Source organism: Furipterus horrens, unplaced genomic scaffold (assembly GCF_987537825.1).
Source record: "Furipterus horrens unplaced genomic scaffold, mFurHor1.1.pri manual_scaffold_5, whole genome shotgun sequence".
Taxonomy (NCBI): Eukaryota; Metazoa; Chordata; class Mammalia; order Chiroptera; family Furipteridae; genus Furipterus; species Furipterus horrens.
The window spans coordinates 77,973,816-77,991,669 of NW_028327175.1; the positions used below are offsets into that span (position 1 = coordinate 77,973,816).

At 41.6% G+C, this 17,854-nt stretch overlaps 1 protein-coding gene across 17 annotated transcripts in view; it reads left to right on the forward strand.

The window, feature by feature from the left end:
* Positions 1 to 10,010: 10,010 nt before the first annotated feature.
* Positions 10,011 to 17,854, forward strand: part of APC (APC regulator of Wnt signaling pathway) — a 134,019-nt gene continuing 126,175 nt past the window's right edge. For 8 of the 17 annotated variants that reach the window (XM_090276567.1, XM_090276566.1, XM_090276581.1 and 5 more), the window contains exon 1: positions 10,011 to 10,378. In XM_090276567.1, coding sequence (XP_090132693.1) covers positions 10,214 to 10,378 — 165 coding nt within the window. In that variant the 5' untranslated portion in view covers positions 10,011 to 10,213. The remainder of the gene's footprint in view (positions 10,379 to 17,854) is intronic. The other 9 variants (XM_090276568.1, XM_090276574.1, XM_090276577.1 and 6 more) reach the window with 2 other exon arrangements.

A 17,854-nucleotide genomic window follows, 5' to 3' on the forward strand; every position in this document is an offset into this window, starting at 1 on the left:
ACAATGAAAAATCAGAGGTAGAAACTAGGAAAAAATCTCACTTACTATAGCAACAAAAAAAAGAAACTACCTTGGAATAAACTTAATCAAGGAGGTACAACATCTGTATATGGAAAACTACAGAAGACTGAAAAAAAGAAATTAAGGAAGATACAAATAAATGGAAGCATATACCATGTTCATGGATGGGAAGACTCAAAATCATTAAAATGTCCATACTACCCAAAGAAATTTATAGATTCAACACAATCCCTGTTAAAATACCAATAACATATTTCACAGAACTAGAACAAATACTTCAAAAATTTATATGGAACCAAAAATGACCCCAAATAGGACTTCTGGTCAAGGTAGAGGCCTAGACTGACACACTCCATCTCCCTCCACAACTAAGAAGGATTGCAACTACCTCAAAACCAGAAATAACCAGAAGTTCCAGAAAATAAAGCTGCATGGAAGTCCAACATATGAAGTTATAAAGAAGTGGTGCTCATCCAGACGGGTAGGAGGGGCAATGCCCAGGTGGAGAGGTCAAGCTGTGCTGATGGTGGTAGCTGTGATGATGGCGGTGAGATGGCGTTAAGCACAGCCACCCGTATTTAAAAAGAGGCAAGAAACACTTGGGGAGCACCCACAGCTGCAGATCAGACATGTCAGCTCACAATTCCAATGCCAGGGAAGGCAGACTCCCATTGCCTCGGACTGTGAAGGCTGGAGTGGGTGGGGATGGAAGAAGAAGCTCCTGGTCTCTCAGCGCAGAGTAACCTGCAAGAATCCATCTTGGACCCCGGCCCCCACACAAAACACCACAGTGTGGTGAGAAGGGTTGCCCGGTAGTGATGAGCACATGGAGCTCTGCCCTCTATAGAGTAGGAAATGTGACAGCCCTGCCCAGGAAGCAAAGATAAACACAAAACTGTCAGGATGGCAAGGATCATGATAGAGATCCCGGTGACGCAGCTGACAAGCCAGCAAATATCTGATCTAATGGATCAGCAGATAGGACATCTTTCTGAGGCACAGTTCAGAGCTCTCGTTATAAGAATGCTTACAGACATGATAGCAGATCTTCAACAAGATGGAGCAGGAATGAAGGCTGGTTCTGCTAAAACGAACAAAAACATGTACGAAACAAGTGGTGAGGAAAAGAAAACCAGGGATCAAATAACAAAGCGGAACATAGTGAAGGAACAAACAGTCAACCAGTGAAGAAAGAGAGAACAAAAAGTGAGGAAAATGAGGAGAGGCTCAGAAACCTATGGGACAGCTATAAGCAGGCCAAAATTCGAATGATAGGGTTACCAGAAGAAATTGAAAAATTACGTGAAAAAATAATGAAGCAGAACTTCCCTAACTTGGGGAAGGAAATAGACTTACAGGTCCAGGAAGCACAGAGAGTTCCAAAAACACTGGACTCAAAATGTTATAATCAAAATGTCAAAAACTAAGAATAAAGAGAGAATCTTTAAAGCAGCAAGAGAGAAGAAGAGAATTACATACAAAGGAGTGCCTATAAGACTATGAGCTGATTACTCAAAAGAAATTTTGCAGGCAAGAAAGGACTGGCAAGAAATATTCAAAGTAATGAAAAGCAAAAACCTACAACCATGATTACTCTATCCAGTGAAGTTGTCATTCAGAATAGAAGGGCAGAGAAAGTGCTTCCAGGACAAAGTAAAACTGAAGGAGTTCATCAGATCCAAACCACTGTTATATGAAATGTTAAAGGGACTTGTTTAGGAGAAAGAGGATCAAAACCATGAACATTAAAATGAAAACTGTATCACAACAACCAACAACAGAAGCTAGGGTATCAAAACAAAGGCAAACTAAGTAGGCAATGAGAGTAGGAAAAGAATTATAGGTATGGGGAACATATTGGGGGGAGGTCAACTGGGAGGGGGGGTGAGGAAAGGGAGGGAGATGGTACAGAAATTAAGAAGTATAGTAGGAGGGAGTGGAGTAGATAAGAAGATGTTGAGAAGAACTATATGTACCACCAATGGGCATGGACTAAGGGGAGGGGGGACAACTGGAGGGAGGGGTGTCACTGGGTGGAGGGAAACAAAGGGAAAAGAAATTGAGACAACTGTAACAGCATAATCATTGAAGCGTATTTTTTTAAAATGACTCCAAATAGCTTCAGCGATCTTGAGGAAGAAGAACACAGCAGGAGGAATCACAATACCTGATACCGAACTATACTTCAAGGCCACAGTAATCAAAGCAGTCTGGTACTGGCATAAGGACAGACATATAGATCAATAGAACAGAACAGAGAGCCCAGAACTAAACCCAGGTCTCTATGGTCAACTAATATTTGACAAAGGGGAAGGAGCATAAAATGGATTGAAAATAGCCTTTTAAACAAATGATGTTGGGAGAACTGGACAGGGACATGCAACAAAATGAAACTAGACCACCAACTTACACCATACACCAGAATAAACTCAAGATGGATAAAAGACTTAAATGTAAGCCATGGCACCATAAAAATCCTAGAGGAAGACATAAGCAATAAAATCTCAGATATCCCATATAGCAATAGTTTCAGCGATATAGCTCCCAGTGCAAGGGAAATAAAGGAAAAATAAACAAATGGGACTACATCAAACTAAAAAGTTTCTGCTCTGCTAAAGAAAGCATCAGCAAGATGAAAAGAGAACCAGCCATATGGGAAAACATATTTGCCATTGATACCTTGGACTAGGGTTTGACCTCCAAAATATATAAAGAACTTATACAACATAACACCAAGAAGACAGACAATCCAATTTAAAAATGGACAAAGGACCTGAACAGACACTTCTCCAAGGAGGATATACAGAGGGCCCATAGGCATATGAAAGAATGCTCAACATCACTAGCCATCAGAGAGATGCAAGTTAAAACCACAATGAGATACCACCTCACACCAGTCAGAATGGTCATCATTAACAAATCAACAAACAACAAGTGTTGGTGAGTATGTGGACAAAAGGGAATTTTAGTGCACTGTTGGTGGGAATGCAGACTGGTGCAGCCACTATGGAAAACAGCAGGGAATTTCCTCAAAAAGCTAAAAATGGAACTTCCTTTTGATCCTGTGATTCCACTGCTAGGGTTATACCCAAGGAATCCTGAAACACCAATTCAAAACCTATGTACCCCTATGTTCATAGCAGCACCATTCACAATAGGCAAGTGCTGGAACCAGCCTAAGTGCCCATCTGTAGATGAGTGGATCAAAAAATTGGTACGTTTACACAATGGAATACTATGTAGCAGAAAGAAAGAAGGAGCTCCTACCTTTTGTGGCAACATGGGTGGAACTGGAGAGTATTATGTTTAGTGAAATAAGCCAGGTGATGAAAGAAAAATACCATATGATCTCACCTAATATGGAAACTAATGAACAAAACAAACAAACGAGCAAAATAGAACCAGAGGCATGGAAACAAGGAAAAGACTGACAGTGGCCAGAGGGGAGTGGGGAAGGGGAGAAGAGGGGAAAGAAGGATCTAATCAAAGAACTAATGTAAATGACCCATGGACAACAGGGTGGGGATTGACTGTGGGAGAGAGGGGAGGTGGGTGGGGCAGGGGAGAACCATGGGGGAAGATGAGACAACTGTAACAGAACAACAACAACCAAAAGAAAAGGGGGGTGTACTTGTCATACAGCTTCTGAAATTGTCAGACTTTGTTGATCTTGACTGTTTGATTGCCTCTAGTTCAAGATGTTGTGAAGGATAAATACAAAAAATAAATGAGATATGGTCTCTTCGCTCATGTCTGCAGCTAGTGAAGATGATGAAGCATGAGTCTAACAAACCATGTTGTACTACCCAAGGGAAAATTCTGGACCTGAAGGAGTGATCACATCTAACTAGGAATGGCCACTAAAAGCTTCAAGAAAGAAACAGGTTACTTAGAAAACTTAGAAAACAAGTACCTATTTTAACTTGTCCAAGCTGAGGCAGAATTGAGATATATGAAATACATATTTCTCTTTTTGTTTTTTTTTTTTGTTTGTTTGTTTGTTTGTTTTTTACTTTAGAATGTTCCTCTTAGGTTTTGGAAAATAGTTCAGCCTCCTAGCTGTTCATCTACATCTTTGACTAGATACTTATATTTATTTAGATTTAGTTAACATTTTTTCCTGGCTGGTTTGGCTCAGTGGATTGAGCGTCGGCCTGCGAGCTAAGTGTCGCTGGTTCGATCTTCCAGTCAGGGCACATCAGAGAAGGAAAACTCTGACTCCAAAAAACCTCCGCTGCCTTGCGGCATACCTCTTCAGGGGAAAGGCTAAGGGAGTAAACCCCGACAGAAAATCCGGAGCCGGAGTCCCTAAGGCGGTTTGACGTTGTAGTCAACACCGGCAACTCCTGCGGCGCACCTGAAGCCAAGCTGTATTGACTCCGTCTTTCCCTTGGACCCTTCAGCTGCGAAGAGAGGGGGGGTCTGCTGCATGGGCAACAGCAGACCCTCCATATCACCCTGCCCAGGCTCTGTAGCTTCAGCTTCACTGGAGAGGACACTCCAGCGTCATCGCAAGATGACGATTCAACATGGGAGGAGACAGATACCGTGTCACTCCCGAGTCGGACTGCACAGCCATTCTCGGCGGTGCAGATAGACTCTTAAGAAGCTACACCATCGTCTCTCGAGACGGATGGCTGCCGAGATAGTTAACATTTATTGAGTGCTTGCTAGGTGGTACTCATTTTCACATACACTATTTCTTTCAATCCTCACAGCAAGTCTGAGAATTAGATATCATCGTCCCCATTTCTGAAGATGAGAAGAGAGATCGGAGAGGCAACTTGCCTAAGCCTACACAGATAGAACGCATAACTAAAATGCAGGACTTCTAACTCAATGAAGCATAATAAAAATCCAGCACTTCTAACACAATTCTAGCGTGGTAGTTCAAATACATTCAGTGGCTCCCAGTCAATACACAACAAAACTAATAATAGAAGTCCTTGGTTCACCATTTCACTTTCTCTACAACAGTCTTGCTGTTCCTTCAACTTTGTCTTCCATTCGCAAGACCGCATCTGACCGCTCTTCCTGTATTTGGGAAATTGCCCTCTTCATAAAGCAGAAGCCATATCACATTACGGAAATCAGAAGTCCATATACATGTATGCATGGTGTCCCTATCAGTTAGAACTGAGATGTCAAATATGTTAGCCTTTGGCCCCATACATCTATTGAGCACTGGAAATAAAGCTAGTGTCACATGTTAAAATGCTAATATTTTTTATATTTTTTATATATTGGGTTAAATAAAAAATATTATGAAAATTAACTTTACTTTTTTCTTTAATTTCCTTAATAGAGCACTTCTTAATGCTCTATTATAGAACATTGAGCTAAAGTGTTAATATATGACTGGATTGTGTCAATCATTTGTCCCCAGGCTTGGGACCAAATGCTAGTGTGGTAAAGTCACAGTGACCTTCCTTCTTTCTACTGAGAGTAGTGGCAGTACAGTAACTGTATCTAGTTTCCAGGGACAGCAGTGGCATCATTCAGTGTCTAGGTCAAGCAGTATTGGTGGTCCCTGTTTGTGGTATCTGTATCCAGCAGTGGTTGTAGTGGTAGCTTCTTGGGACCGGGTCTGGGCATAATGTTGAGTGTTGTCCCTAAAGATCCTGCAGGTATCCGATATCTTTATAATTAATTCCTTTTTTTTTTTTTTTTTGCTAAGGTCCTTCCTGAAGTCTCCCCTCTCCATCCCAGTCCACAATGATCCTTCCTGTTTTTGACATCAGTTGTGAATCAAATCCAAACCACACATTTGGCACTTGGCCTGTACTACTTATCTTATTATAGGAAAGAGCCTTTCTTCACAGCCAGACTGTAAAATTCTCTGTAGCAGGAACCCTGTCTTTGGCAAAATTGTTTCTCAGTAGCTGTCAGGATGTCACAGCATTTCTGGAGGAACACTTGTTAGTTAGCACTGCAGATCTCTGAGGTAGGCAGAGCAGCTATCATTATCCCTATTCATACAGATGAGGGACCTTGGTCAGTGGCGTCGGGTGACTGGTCTTGTAGCTTGTATTCTGCTACATTGGTACAGTAGCCCAAATTTCCTCACTGCCCACTCCCATCTCTTTCCTCTATTCCAGGCCCTGCCATATGCATAAGATGGTGTGTTATTTTCTAGGGCCACTGTAACCAAGTGCCACAAACTGTGTGAGTTAAAAAAAATGGAAATGTATTGTCTCATAGTTCAGGAGTCTGTAAGTCTGAAACCAAGGTATTGGCAGGGCCATGATTCCTCTGAAATCTATAGGGAGGTTCTTGCTTGCCTCTTCCTAAATTCTGGTGGTTTTCTGGCAATCTTTGCTGTTCCTTGGCTTGTAGCTGTGTATGTGACTCCATCTCTGTGTTTGCCATCACACGGCTTTTCCCCTATGTGCTTCTTTCTTTATATGGCCATCTTTTTATAAAGTATTGGATCAGGGTCCACCTTGCTGTAGTATGACCTCATTTGACTTAACTACTAGTTCTATGCAGGTTTTTGACTGCATAGAATGTCTGTTGCCCCTACCCCCCATGTTATTCAAGGGTCAACTGTACTTAATCTGCAATGACCCTATTCCCAAATAACTTTATATTGCTTGGAACAGGAGGTTAGGACTTCCATGTTTTTTTTTTGTTTGTTTTTTTGGCTGGGAGGTGGGACATATTCAACCTATAACAGATAGTAAACATAGTAAACATAAGCATAGAGAATACCATAGAAAAGGAAGAAATTGTCTTGTTTCCAGGATTTATTCCAAGGAAGAATTACACTACAGTGGTGTAGAAGGTGGGGAATCTTCTTTTCAGGTATGTATTCCTAACTACTAATTTGGTTTGCATATACTAACCAGATCTTATTGACAAATGTGTTATCATGAGTTATATAGTATATCATTTCCCTCATCTAAGGACTGAATGGCCCCTGATATATAAGATAGAAGCCCTATTTTTTCTAGTAGTTCTCCCCAGCTATCTTGAGGCAGCTATCCTATTTGGAGGGAAATGATGGTGTGTAATTCTGATGAGTAAATGGGTTGTGATTGTTGTGGTGAGCCTGTCACTCTTTGCCAGAGACTGTCTTTGATGTCTAAAGTATTACTTGGGACCTAGATGAGAGAGCTAGTAATGCAACAACAAGCCTAACCTCGAGGGTGCAGTTAGTATTCAGGATTTGCAGCCATTTTCTGGTATCTCTTTTCCTTTGATGAAACATATAGAAGTTATAAATGAAAAGAAACACAGAACTCTTTTTAAAAAAACATGAAAAGGAAATGGTAAAATAAGCTCTGCTTCAGTCCAAAAGAAAAGAATGACAGCAGTTTTCAATCAGGCACTGTTACCTGCAGGGTCCTGGCCCCGAGTGGGACTGCCGAGAGCCAGCTGTTGTGTGTGGGTTCTTGACTTCATGCAGGAATATTTCACACCACAAGTCCAGGTGACTATGAGGGTACATTTATTAAAGCTGGGGACAGTGAAACAAGGAAGCAACAGGAGATCCTAGGCTGGGCTGCCTTAGTCCACTGGGAAGTCAGAGAAGAGGGGACTTTGAGGACAGGTTCAGAGGATTAGCCTGGGACAAGCTGCCAGGTGCCTACTGCCTTAGAGTTTAGGAGATGGTGCCTGTAGAGAACCAAGTGGAGGAAGAAGGGAATGTCGTGGGCTGCTCTCTAATGGGAGAGTGCACACCCTGGGTTCTTTCTCTTGAGGCTTCTCTGTCTCTCTTGCTGACAGGAATATTAGAAGTCTCAAGGATGGGCTTCAGTAGAAAATTCAGCAGTTCTCCAGGTGTGCCCTTTCAGGGTCATGGTCTCCTCTGATTGGTCAGTGACAGGGCAGGGGGTCTTTCATCATTGCAGTGGTCCTGGGAGTCACCCATCTGGTTTTACTGTATTTCTGGGCTTGGAGCTGAAATACAACTGAGGCCTAGATGTTATCTCCAGAGAGGAAAGGCCAGAGGGGAAAGGTTATCCTGGGGATGAGGTCCTTGTTTTCCCAGTTTGGCCCCATGCAAGGCACTGGGTCCTTCTGCCCTGGTGACCATCTGACCCTGGCTGTAAATTGCTCCACCATTGTGTTCAGCTGTCTGTCTGTTTTCCTTTTCCACTTGCCAGGGAATTTTCCTAGCTTCTTACTATCCTGTCTTGGCCCTTTGGTGAGATCCTATACAAGAATAGCAATTTTACTTGGATTCTTAAATAGCAGTAACTGAAATCTCTAATGAAAAATCGGCTCATGACACAGAGCCAAATCACCAGATAAGACCATCTCCAAATACAGTTTTTCTAGATGGGAAGAGCATGGGCTACAGGGTCTGCACTATTTTATAATGTGTGACCTTGGGCAAGTGACTTAATCTCTCTGAATTATCCAATGTATAAAAATGAGGATAACTACCTGGCAGGGCTCTGGTGAGGATCAAGTACCTAACATAGTGCACAGCACATATAATAGGTGCTCCATTAAATTGAAGCCTTTCTTCTCCCAGTCCTGCAAACATATGCAATACAATCTCTGCCCACTCCCCACCATCACATACTCCTCTCCATATCATTTCCACCCCCCTTTCCAAAGTTCTATTTATAATCTAGTTGAGGAGTCATATTAGTAGGAAATGACTTGCATTTACTTTAAAAAACCAACAAGTAAAAAACAAAGTAATATACCCCTGACTACTTAGGTGCTGACAAACTTCCTCATTCGTTAATTCAACAAACATTTATTGCGTGACCACCCAGGTCAGGCATGGTGCTGAGCATGGGGTAGTCACTGGTAAACAAAACATCCTCCCTTCATCATGGAGTTCACAGTGGGGAGACAATGAAGAAACAATAAATATATACTTTAAAATATGCTGAGTGTCATGAAAGAAATGATCAGGTACAACATTGGTGACTAATGGGAGAGCAGGAAGGAGACTTAGGTTAGGAGGAATGTTCTTTCTGAGGTAACATTTGAACTGAAACCTGAAAGATGACAAGTTAGCCATGTAAAGAACAAGAATAAGGGTCTTTGAGACAGTGGAATCGGCACGTGCAAAGCAATGAGACAGACAGGAGCTAGAGGTGTTGGAAGAAGAGTAGTTGGGGCAGGGTTAGCAATTCAGAGGTGCCACTTGGAATAAAATCTAATTCTTACCATGGCCTCAGTGTCCTACCTTATTTAGCCCTTGCCCCCCTTTGACCTCACCTTCTACTACTGTCAATGTTCCCTATTCTCTCTGTCCCTTTTCCAACTACTGGTCTCATTCCCACCTCAGGCCTCTGTTTGGAAGGCTCTACCTCAAATCTTCTCATGACTCCTGGCCCCACTGGTTGGCTTTCTGCCCATCCCTTATCACATTATTGTGTTGATCTATTTTAGTCTTTTATTGTCTGTTCTTTACCAGTGCAACTTAAATTTCATGAGCTTTTATTTCTTACTGCTATAAACCTAGAACCTAGACCAGTATCTAATACATACCTTAAATTCAAATAATATTACTTGTTCAATTAATATTGAGTGAAATTAAGTCAGAGAGGTAATGCAAAGTAAAGAACTGAGCATCTGTGTGAGACAAACAAGGACTTCCTGAAAAGGTATGTTTTGAGTTAAAAGTGTGGGAGTGGTGCGCAGCTACAACTGGAATTTGGGAATATTCGTTCATGTTCGTCTCCTTCACTAGGATGGGTGCTCTTATAGGGCTGGAGCTGTTTTATTAACCTATCATCAGCGCCTAGCAGGGAGGCTGGCACTGGGTAGACATTTGCAGAATAACTGACTGGGGTGCGCAGAAGGGTCTATTACTTTGGCTATAGCATAGCTCCGGAAAGGAGAGTAGGTCTGGGGACCCCAAGGTCCAAATTCCCAAGTAGCAATCATGCCAACAACAGCAAGGTGAAGCAGGACCTCAGGAAGAGTGCGGCGGGCAATGCGGCTGCGCAATACAGCCCCGCATTTGCAGGGAAGCAGGACGGCTGCAACCTCCCCACACGCATGCGCGCTGTATTCTTCCCGCCTCCGACAAGATGGCGGAGGCCAAGTAGCGAGGGGGCGGAGTGTTGCCGCCGGAAACCCGGCCGCGGCTGGGGGGCGCTGCGGGCGAAGGCCCGGGGAACAGCGGGCCGAGTTTGGCGCGATGCTGTTCCCGGGAAGCGTTGTTGCATGCCGGTGAGGAAGGTGTACGAGGAGTTGCCTTCCCGGGCCACCGGTGCCCCCTATGTACGCCTCCCTGGGCTCCGGTCCGGAGGCCGCTTTGCCCGCTTCGGGACCGCTGTCTATTCTCGGGTTCTGGGGCGCCGGCGGCGGCAAAGGCTGTGTCCGGCAGGAGAGGAAGCGCCCGGGAGGCGTCCGCGCCTCTGGCAGCGGGGCGACCGTCTGGCAGGTGAGTAAGGCTGCAGGCGTTGGCGTCTCCTCCCCCTGCTAACCTTCGCTGTGCCCCGCCGCTGCTCGGGACCCTAGTGGTGCCTGGCCGGACTCTGCAGCTCTTGTCTCCACGTCCCACCCCCGCCCCGCCCCGCGCCCCTCTCAAGGCCTCCAGTTGGCCCCTGGCTTTGCAGGTCCTCCATTCTTACACTGTGGGTGGGGGTCGTGACTCCTGTAGACCTTCGCTCCACTCCTGGCTCCTGAAGAAGCTTCACCCCTACAAGCTGTCTCTCCTTCGCGTTAGGTGGGTGGGTCGTCAGTCCCTCCTGGTTTAGTCGCCTCCCCACCCCCCTTCATTCTTGTTTCGATCCTCTTTTTCTTTTAAAAGTTTAAACTGTCTGGGAAGATTACCTGATAGCCTGGCATATAGGGTTACAAAGAAAAGGCTTGTTATTTAGAAACCAGTGAATTTTGCTCATCTTGTTGAGGGAATTAACTCCCCTGGAGACCTGAGTGATTTGGGAGATTGACTTCTTGGCCCATCGAGCTCTTGCAAAATAGAGGAATGGTGTCTATGATGGCAAATGATTGTTCATCTAAATTAATCTCTTTCCGACTGTAGTAAATATTTAGTTTCCAAACTTTTGAGGCGAGGCATTAATTTTCTAGATCTAGAGGTGTTCGTTTTAAAAAAGAAGGCCTTATGAATGTAAGACAACATGTAATGGCACAAGAAAGGATAAGTGATTTATTCTTTTATCCAGTGTTAGCTTAAGTTACCCACTGAAGAATCCCGTATTGTACAAGCCCTTTGTTTTATTTACAAAGGAGTAAAATGGAGAAAAGCTTTTTAAACTCAAAACTTATCAAATTTCTTGGATTCTCCATTATGGCTACTTCTGAACAATCCTTATAGCATTTGATATATTCTATGAAATTTAGTCTCAGTTCTCCCTTCTTTTTTACTGGTGCAAAGGGTAGCAGGACTTAATGGTATAAGAAAGTGTCCTAAATAACGTGGTATGGTGTCAGAGATTATAAGCGCATACTGCAGGATTGTATTGGTAGTAGTGGAGGAAGTTGCCATGGCTGATTCTCCCATGTTTACCTATAGTTGGATAATGTGTCTAGAGCCCCGAAATTGTAAATGGGGCATTACAATAAAAATGATGCATTGTCCTTTGAGATTGCAAGTGGGCCGACCCTTTTCATTAATGTGTAAATAAGCAGTATCATTTTGTTTAAGCTCTGGTAAGTGCTCTCAAGTTATTAAAGTACAGACTATCCTTGCCCTTTTGGAATTCTATACTAAAAATCTTTAACATGTGAATTATAATTGGCTTGACAGATTTGTTTACTTTTCATTCTACCTCATGACACATAATATGTTTTCTCCTTTGCTGTAGACCTTATAACCTGTTGATGAATTTCTCAAATCTAGGGTAGAATTTTTCAGTTTAAAAGACAGGGGGATATTTCTATGTTTGACTGTATGGACTAGTTCATTCATGCGTTTGTTGCTAGCCTTCAGTTTTCTGCAACCAGAGACTGCATGCTTTTAGAGCTGATTGTCTCTCAATTCCGTGCTTTTGACTAAGAGAGAGTAGGATTGCTGAGCCCCAATCAATGGCTCACTGCCTCTGGCAAAATAATTTGAAGCATTGTCTGAAAAGACATTTGTAACGACAAACATTCCTTAAAATCTGTCACTCTTCCACTCTTAGGGAACCTCTTTTTTCTCTTTCACACTCTAGTTATGAACCCCTCTTTGTCTCTTTGGTCACCCAACCCATTCCTCTTATTTCATTTGCTTCCCTTTGTAACCAGGATCCCATGGTCACCAGCTTTTACAGAGTTCTTACTGAAGCCCTAGGATGGTTTACTTTGTACATTTACCTTTCTAGTCCCCAGTCCTAACAAGCCTCATCACTAGCTTTGTCAGTTTGACCCCTGCAATCCTGACAAATGGAAGAGACAGTTATGTAAGGGTATTAGTTTTCATATCAGTTTATGCTCTGCTCTCTAATGGATCTTTAGTGTTGATTGTGTTCCTTTTCCTCTCATTTCCTAAATAGAGGTTTCTATGGGAAATAACATGATCTCTTCCTTTACTGAGAGAAATCTCAACCATCTGAGGTATATTCCTTCTACTTCCCTTTCTTATATCTCGGTATCATGTCTTTTTTTACCCATATCTCAGAGGAAGAAATGCCCTTTCTTTTTTTCAAGAGTAACCCCCTCCAGATGTGTTCATGACCATTCCTTCCCATCTTTCTTTCTCTAGAACTATCCATTATCACTTTTTCAATGTCTAGCCTACTGTATATGCTTGTGTCTTTTCAAGGGCTGCCAAATGCAGTGCTGTGTGCTGAGCAACTCAAGGAAGCTACAGTAGGCCCTCTCTATATCATGGTCACTTATCGCGGCCTCACTGTATTGCGGGATTTAAAAAAATATTATATTTAATTATTTATCACGTGTTTTTCGCTATATTGCGGGATTTTGTAGTACTGTATATGTATGTTGTTAAAGTTACGTAGGTTTAAGAGTGTAGAATATGTTTTAAAACATAAATAGTGTTTATAAAAGTGTGGAAAAGGTTAAGGGAGTGGGAAAGGTTAATAAGGGACTGGGAACAGTTTATAAGTGTGTGGGAAGGATTTATAAAGCCTTAAAATATATATATAAATACTAAAATAAATGTAAGATTCCTACTTCATAGATTTTCACCTATCACAGGGGAGATGAGGGGTGAGGGTCTAGAACATAATACCTGCGATAAGTATCTGAATCTTGAGCCTGCTGTGCCTCTGTATTTTCATTCTTCAAAGATTCACAACTTTCATCCCATTAGCCTGCTATAGTAGGAAGAACATTGACTTTTGAGCCAGATATATATGGGTTTGAAGTCTATTAAAACCACTTAGTGGCTATGTGGCTGAGCAAGTTACTACTCAGACTCTATTCTGTATCTATAAAGTATAATAGAATGTTATACTTACTTCACAGAGTTGTAATTAAAAGAGTTCAACACATGCTAAATGTCCATCCAAGTGTTGATACATTATGGAGTTTTTAACAAATATGTTAGTCTTCCTTTTCTCCCTGACTTCCTTTACTATTTCAGCACTGAGATTGCTATTTAAAAGTCACTTATGACCTCCTAATCACCAAATCTAATGGCCTTTCCTTAGTCATCCTTTATTTCCTTAGACTATTTGTGAAATGTACTCTATAGAAATAAAATGATCTGATATGTTGGTTCTTCTACATTGTACTTCCTAATTCTCCTACTTCTTTGAAAGTTTCTTCACGTTTCCTGCACTGTTTTAACTTTGTTCTTCCCCCTAAAATTAGCTGTTCCCTTCCCTACAACAGTTAGGGGTGCAAACTGGATTTAAAAACATAATAAATGTATTGGGTCATGTAATTAGTAAAAGCATAGATAGAATTGGCTTGAAGAGTAGTTTGTTCATAGGCTTATGTCATCAGAGCTGAGATTCCATTTTCTGCTCTTCTCTCAACTTTGTCCACCTGTTTGGGCTGCATGTTCAGACTGGCTTCCCTCTTAGTAAAAAGATGGCTATCAGTGATGTTCATACCATAGCCTTCTTTGTTTACTCCCAAAGGGCGAGAGAAGGCTTCTCTTCCACACTTTTCCCAAAAGTCCTAAACTCTTTTCTGATTGAATAAACAAAGATGATCATGCTACCATGTCTGTCACAATGTCTTTGTCAAGAGAGAGGAAATGATTCTAACTGGGCTAGCCAATAGATGAATTCCATCTAAAATGCAGGGAAAGTAAATGGATCCTTGTGGAGGTAACTGGTGTCCTCAAGGGTCTCTCTATGCTTTTCATTGTGTTCTTTTGGTGATTGTTATCTTTTTTTTTTTTTTTTATGATGTAAGTCATCATTTCTGTGTGGATGATTCTCAATTCTGTAACTGTACTTCTCACTTCCACTGCTTGCTGTTGTGTATCTTACATGTGCTGCTGTAAGCTTAAGCTGTTCCAAACTGAATCGATTTGATTTTCATCCACCTACCCTCACCTAGTGTGTTTACATGTGCATGTGTGCATATATGTATTCCTCTTCCTCCTACTTTCTCTTTTCTATCCACCTTTCTCTCAGCCACTCAGTCTTGGTTCTCCTCCCACCTTCAATCTGTTGTCAGATTTGCATACATCTTGTATTAGTTCAGCCCCAGGTTATTAATACCCACCAACAGTGCTTTAAACAGTATCTCACATAAAAAGAAGTCAAAGGTTGGAGGATTCCATGGTTAGTTGAGCTGCGCAGTGTTATCGAGGATCCAGGCCCTTTCCATCTTTCTCCTTAGTGTGCTGACTTTTGTGCTCAGTCTTTTGTCCTCTCATGTTTGCAGGATCACTCTTTCTGCTCCATGCATCCCATTCCCACACAGACACCAGAGGCAGAAAGTTTGTCCTCTCATCTCTTGATTAGGCACATAAATATTTTATAGAAAGCCTGTATGTCGGATGTTTATCCTGGCACACCCATACCCTAGTTGCAAGAGGGCAGGAAAATCTAATATCTGGCATTTCAGTCTAGGAAGAAGTTAGGCAGATGGCTGAAGGGAAGGTAACCGACAATGTCAGTGGCATACAATACCTTCATAGTATTGTATAGAGAAGGAAGTTTAAATAAACAAGAATTTTACAGATAGTAGTAGCAAACTTAAAGCACTGCTTACCCCAAGAGTTGATATAAGCTATAAATCTAAGTGTTAAATTGGATTTTTATGTAAAATTAAAATATTTGAGTGATATATCCCAGTTCTTTTAAGATTGCTGTTAACTGCATTCAAGTACACCTGGTGGATCCACTGTGAGAATTGTGTACATGTAATAGCTATTAGGAAATAGATTTGTGGTTCCTCTTAGGGGTGGGAGACATTTGGAAATATATGGGTACAATGATTGCGAAGTCCTTCTGACATTGGGTAGAGGCCAGATACACTGTTTTGTGATGTTTGCCCACAAAACAAGAATCATCTCTTCAAAAATGCCATTAGTGCCCCTACACACTGAAATAGACACATATTTTGCTTTTTGAAAGAATTCACTGAGATTCATCTGTATTTTTATATTGAAAATGACAGAAACCAAATTCACATTGCTTAAACAATGAAGGGAATGATTCGATCTTGTTGTTAAATTTCTACTAAGACTTGCTTCATCCAGAGACTCATGAAGTCATCAAGGACTTGGCTCAGTTTTTCTGTGATTTGTCCTGCTCTTGTCATTCCATTGTTTTGGTTTTATTCACGAGCTAGGTTATCTCATGGTAGCAAATTACTGTAGCACTTTCAGACTTAATACCCTCATTTCACATGTAAAATAAAAAGAAGACTGTCTTTTATATTTGATTTTGCAAGTATTTGTTGGGTACATCACCACTGAAACTTTCCCTAAACACCTATCCCTTAAAAGTTGATTAATTTCTTTGTCATGCCCCAGTTTTATAATCCTGTATCTTTTATTATATGTCATGCTCTATAGGAATGATTTTTGTATGTCTCACATACTACCTTGTCTTAAGTATCTTTGTATTCTAAATGTCTAGACTACTCTCTGGCTTAGTGGTACACAGTAACTGTTTATGGAAATGGTGAATGAATGACACAAGAAGGAAGGGTGTGGCATAGGGCAAAGCCACACAGAAGGCCCATTCCTTCGGTAGTTGTAATTGAATCCTGAATTATGTACATTTTACTTCATCTACCACCAACGCATGTATGTGATGCTCTTATGATTAATAGAGTAGGAATTCATTTGAAAGCCTTCCTGAATTCTGATAATGTTTTCTGGCATTATTTTATCAACAAACTAAAAGTAATTACCATTATTCATTCATTGAACAAATATTTTTGAGGACCTGCTGAGTGCACATAACGTGGCAACAATGGTGAACAAGACAGAGCCTGTGCTCTATTTCAGTTTAAGTGTTCGTGAGGGACACAGTCAACAAACATACGCATGTTCATGCACACATACACAATCAGGTAGTTAGTAGGCTTTGAGATAGAATAAAATACGTTCAGAGGATAGAGTAAAGGGATGCTACTTGAAATAGGTTGGTGAGTGGGGGGAAAGGCCCTTTGAGCTGAGAGACCTGAACAAAGTGATAGAATAAGACATAGAACTGTGGGGGAAATGTTCAGCCAGAGGGAGTGGCAACTTCTGGATGGAAGTGTGTTTGGCTGTTGGGAGAACAGCAGAGAGGCCAGTGTGGCTGAAGTAGAATGAGTAATGGGGAGGGTGGTAGGACAGGAAGGCTGATACCAGACCAAGCAGGGCATTGAAAGTCATTTAAAGACTTCATTTTATCCTGAGATGGAAACAATTGAAAGGTTTTAAGCTGGGGGCTTGTTTAATTTGACTTGTTTTTTTTTGAAAGCATTACTCTGGCTACACATAGAAAATTGATTGTATGAGGCAAGTGTGGATGCAGGAAAACCAGTTAGGACTATCTTATAGTAATCTAGGTTGGAAATATGGTGCTTGGACAAGGTGGTAGTGGTAGAGGAGCAAAGAGGTGGTCAGATTTGTGATATATTTAGAACGTAGAGTAATCGGAATTTATTGATGGGTTAGATGTGGGGTATGTGGGAAAGAGAAGTAAAGGATGACTCCAAATTTCTTGACATGAGCAACAGGTGAAAGGTGGTACATTTTACTGAGATAGGGGCTATGGGGCGGGGTAGAGGGCTGGTGAGAAGCAGATTTGCAGCTTTAAATCAGGATTGTTCTGGATATGGGTATGTTTGAGATACCTATCAGATATTCAAGTGGGGACAATGAATAGGCATACACATATACTAGGAATTTAAGCGAGAGGTGGAGCTAGAGGTATACATTTGGTAACTATCAGTGCAGAAATGGTATTTTAGGGCCGTGTGACCAATGGGACCAGATGAGATCACATGGGAAGTGAACATGGGACTCATGAAACATTTTGATATTAAAAGTAGTTTCTTATATCAACAATGGGGAGCCACTGTTTTGGGCATTAACAGTTATGCATTCAGAGTATGGCGAGGATAGTGGGTAATTCTCTTAGAAAGAGGTGGAACTTCAAAGGATGGAAAAAGCTTCCTTCTCTCATGCCAAGCAGTGTCTTTCATATTGTAAGCATTCTATAAGGTGCTGGTGAATAAATAAAAAAGCACACACTGGGGAACAGCTTGAGCAGAGGTATGGGCTGCAGGCAAAGCTGGTAAGGTTTTTAAAAGGAAAAGAAATAGAGAAGATAGTGTGTGGACAAATAGAGAAGATAGTGTGCTGACAAATAGTGAAAAGAAGGATTGGGTTAGTCTGTTCAAGGCTTTGAATGTTAAAATGACAGTTGTATTTAACCCTATGACCTAATGATTTTCAACTCTCTTTCTGTTGTTAGTACAGTGCCTGTAGTTCCTAGCCCCTTTGTAAATGGATGCTTGCTTAGTAAATATTGAATAAGTGAATGTGGAA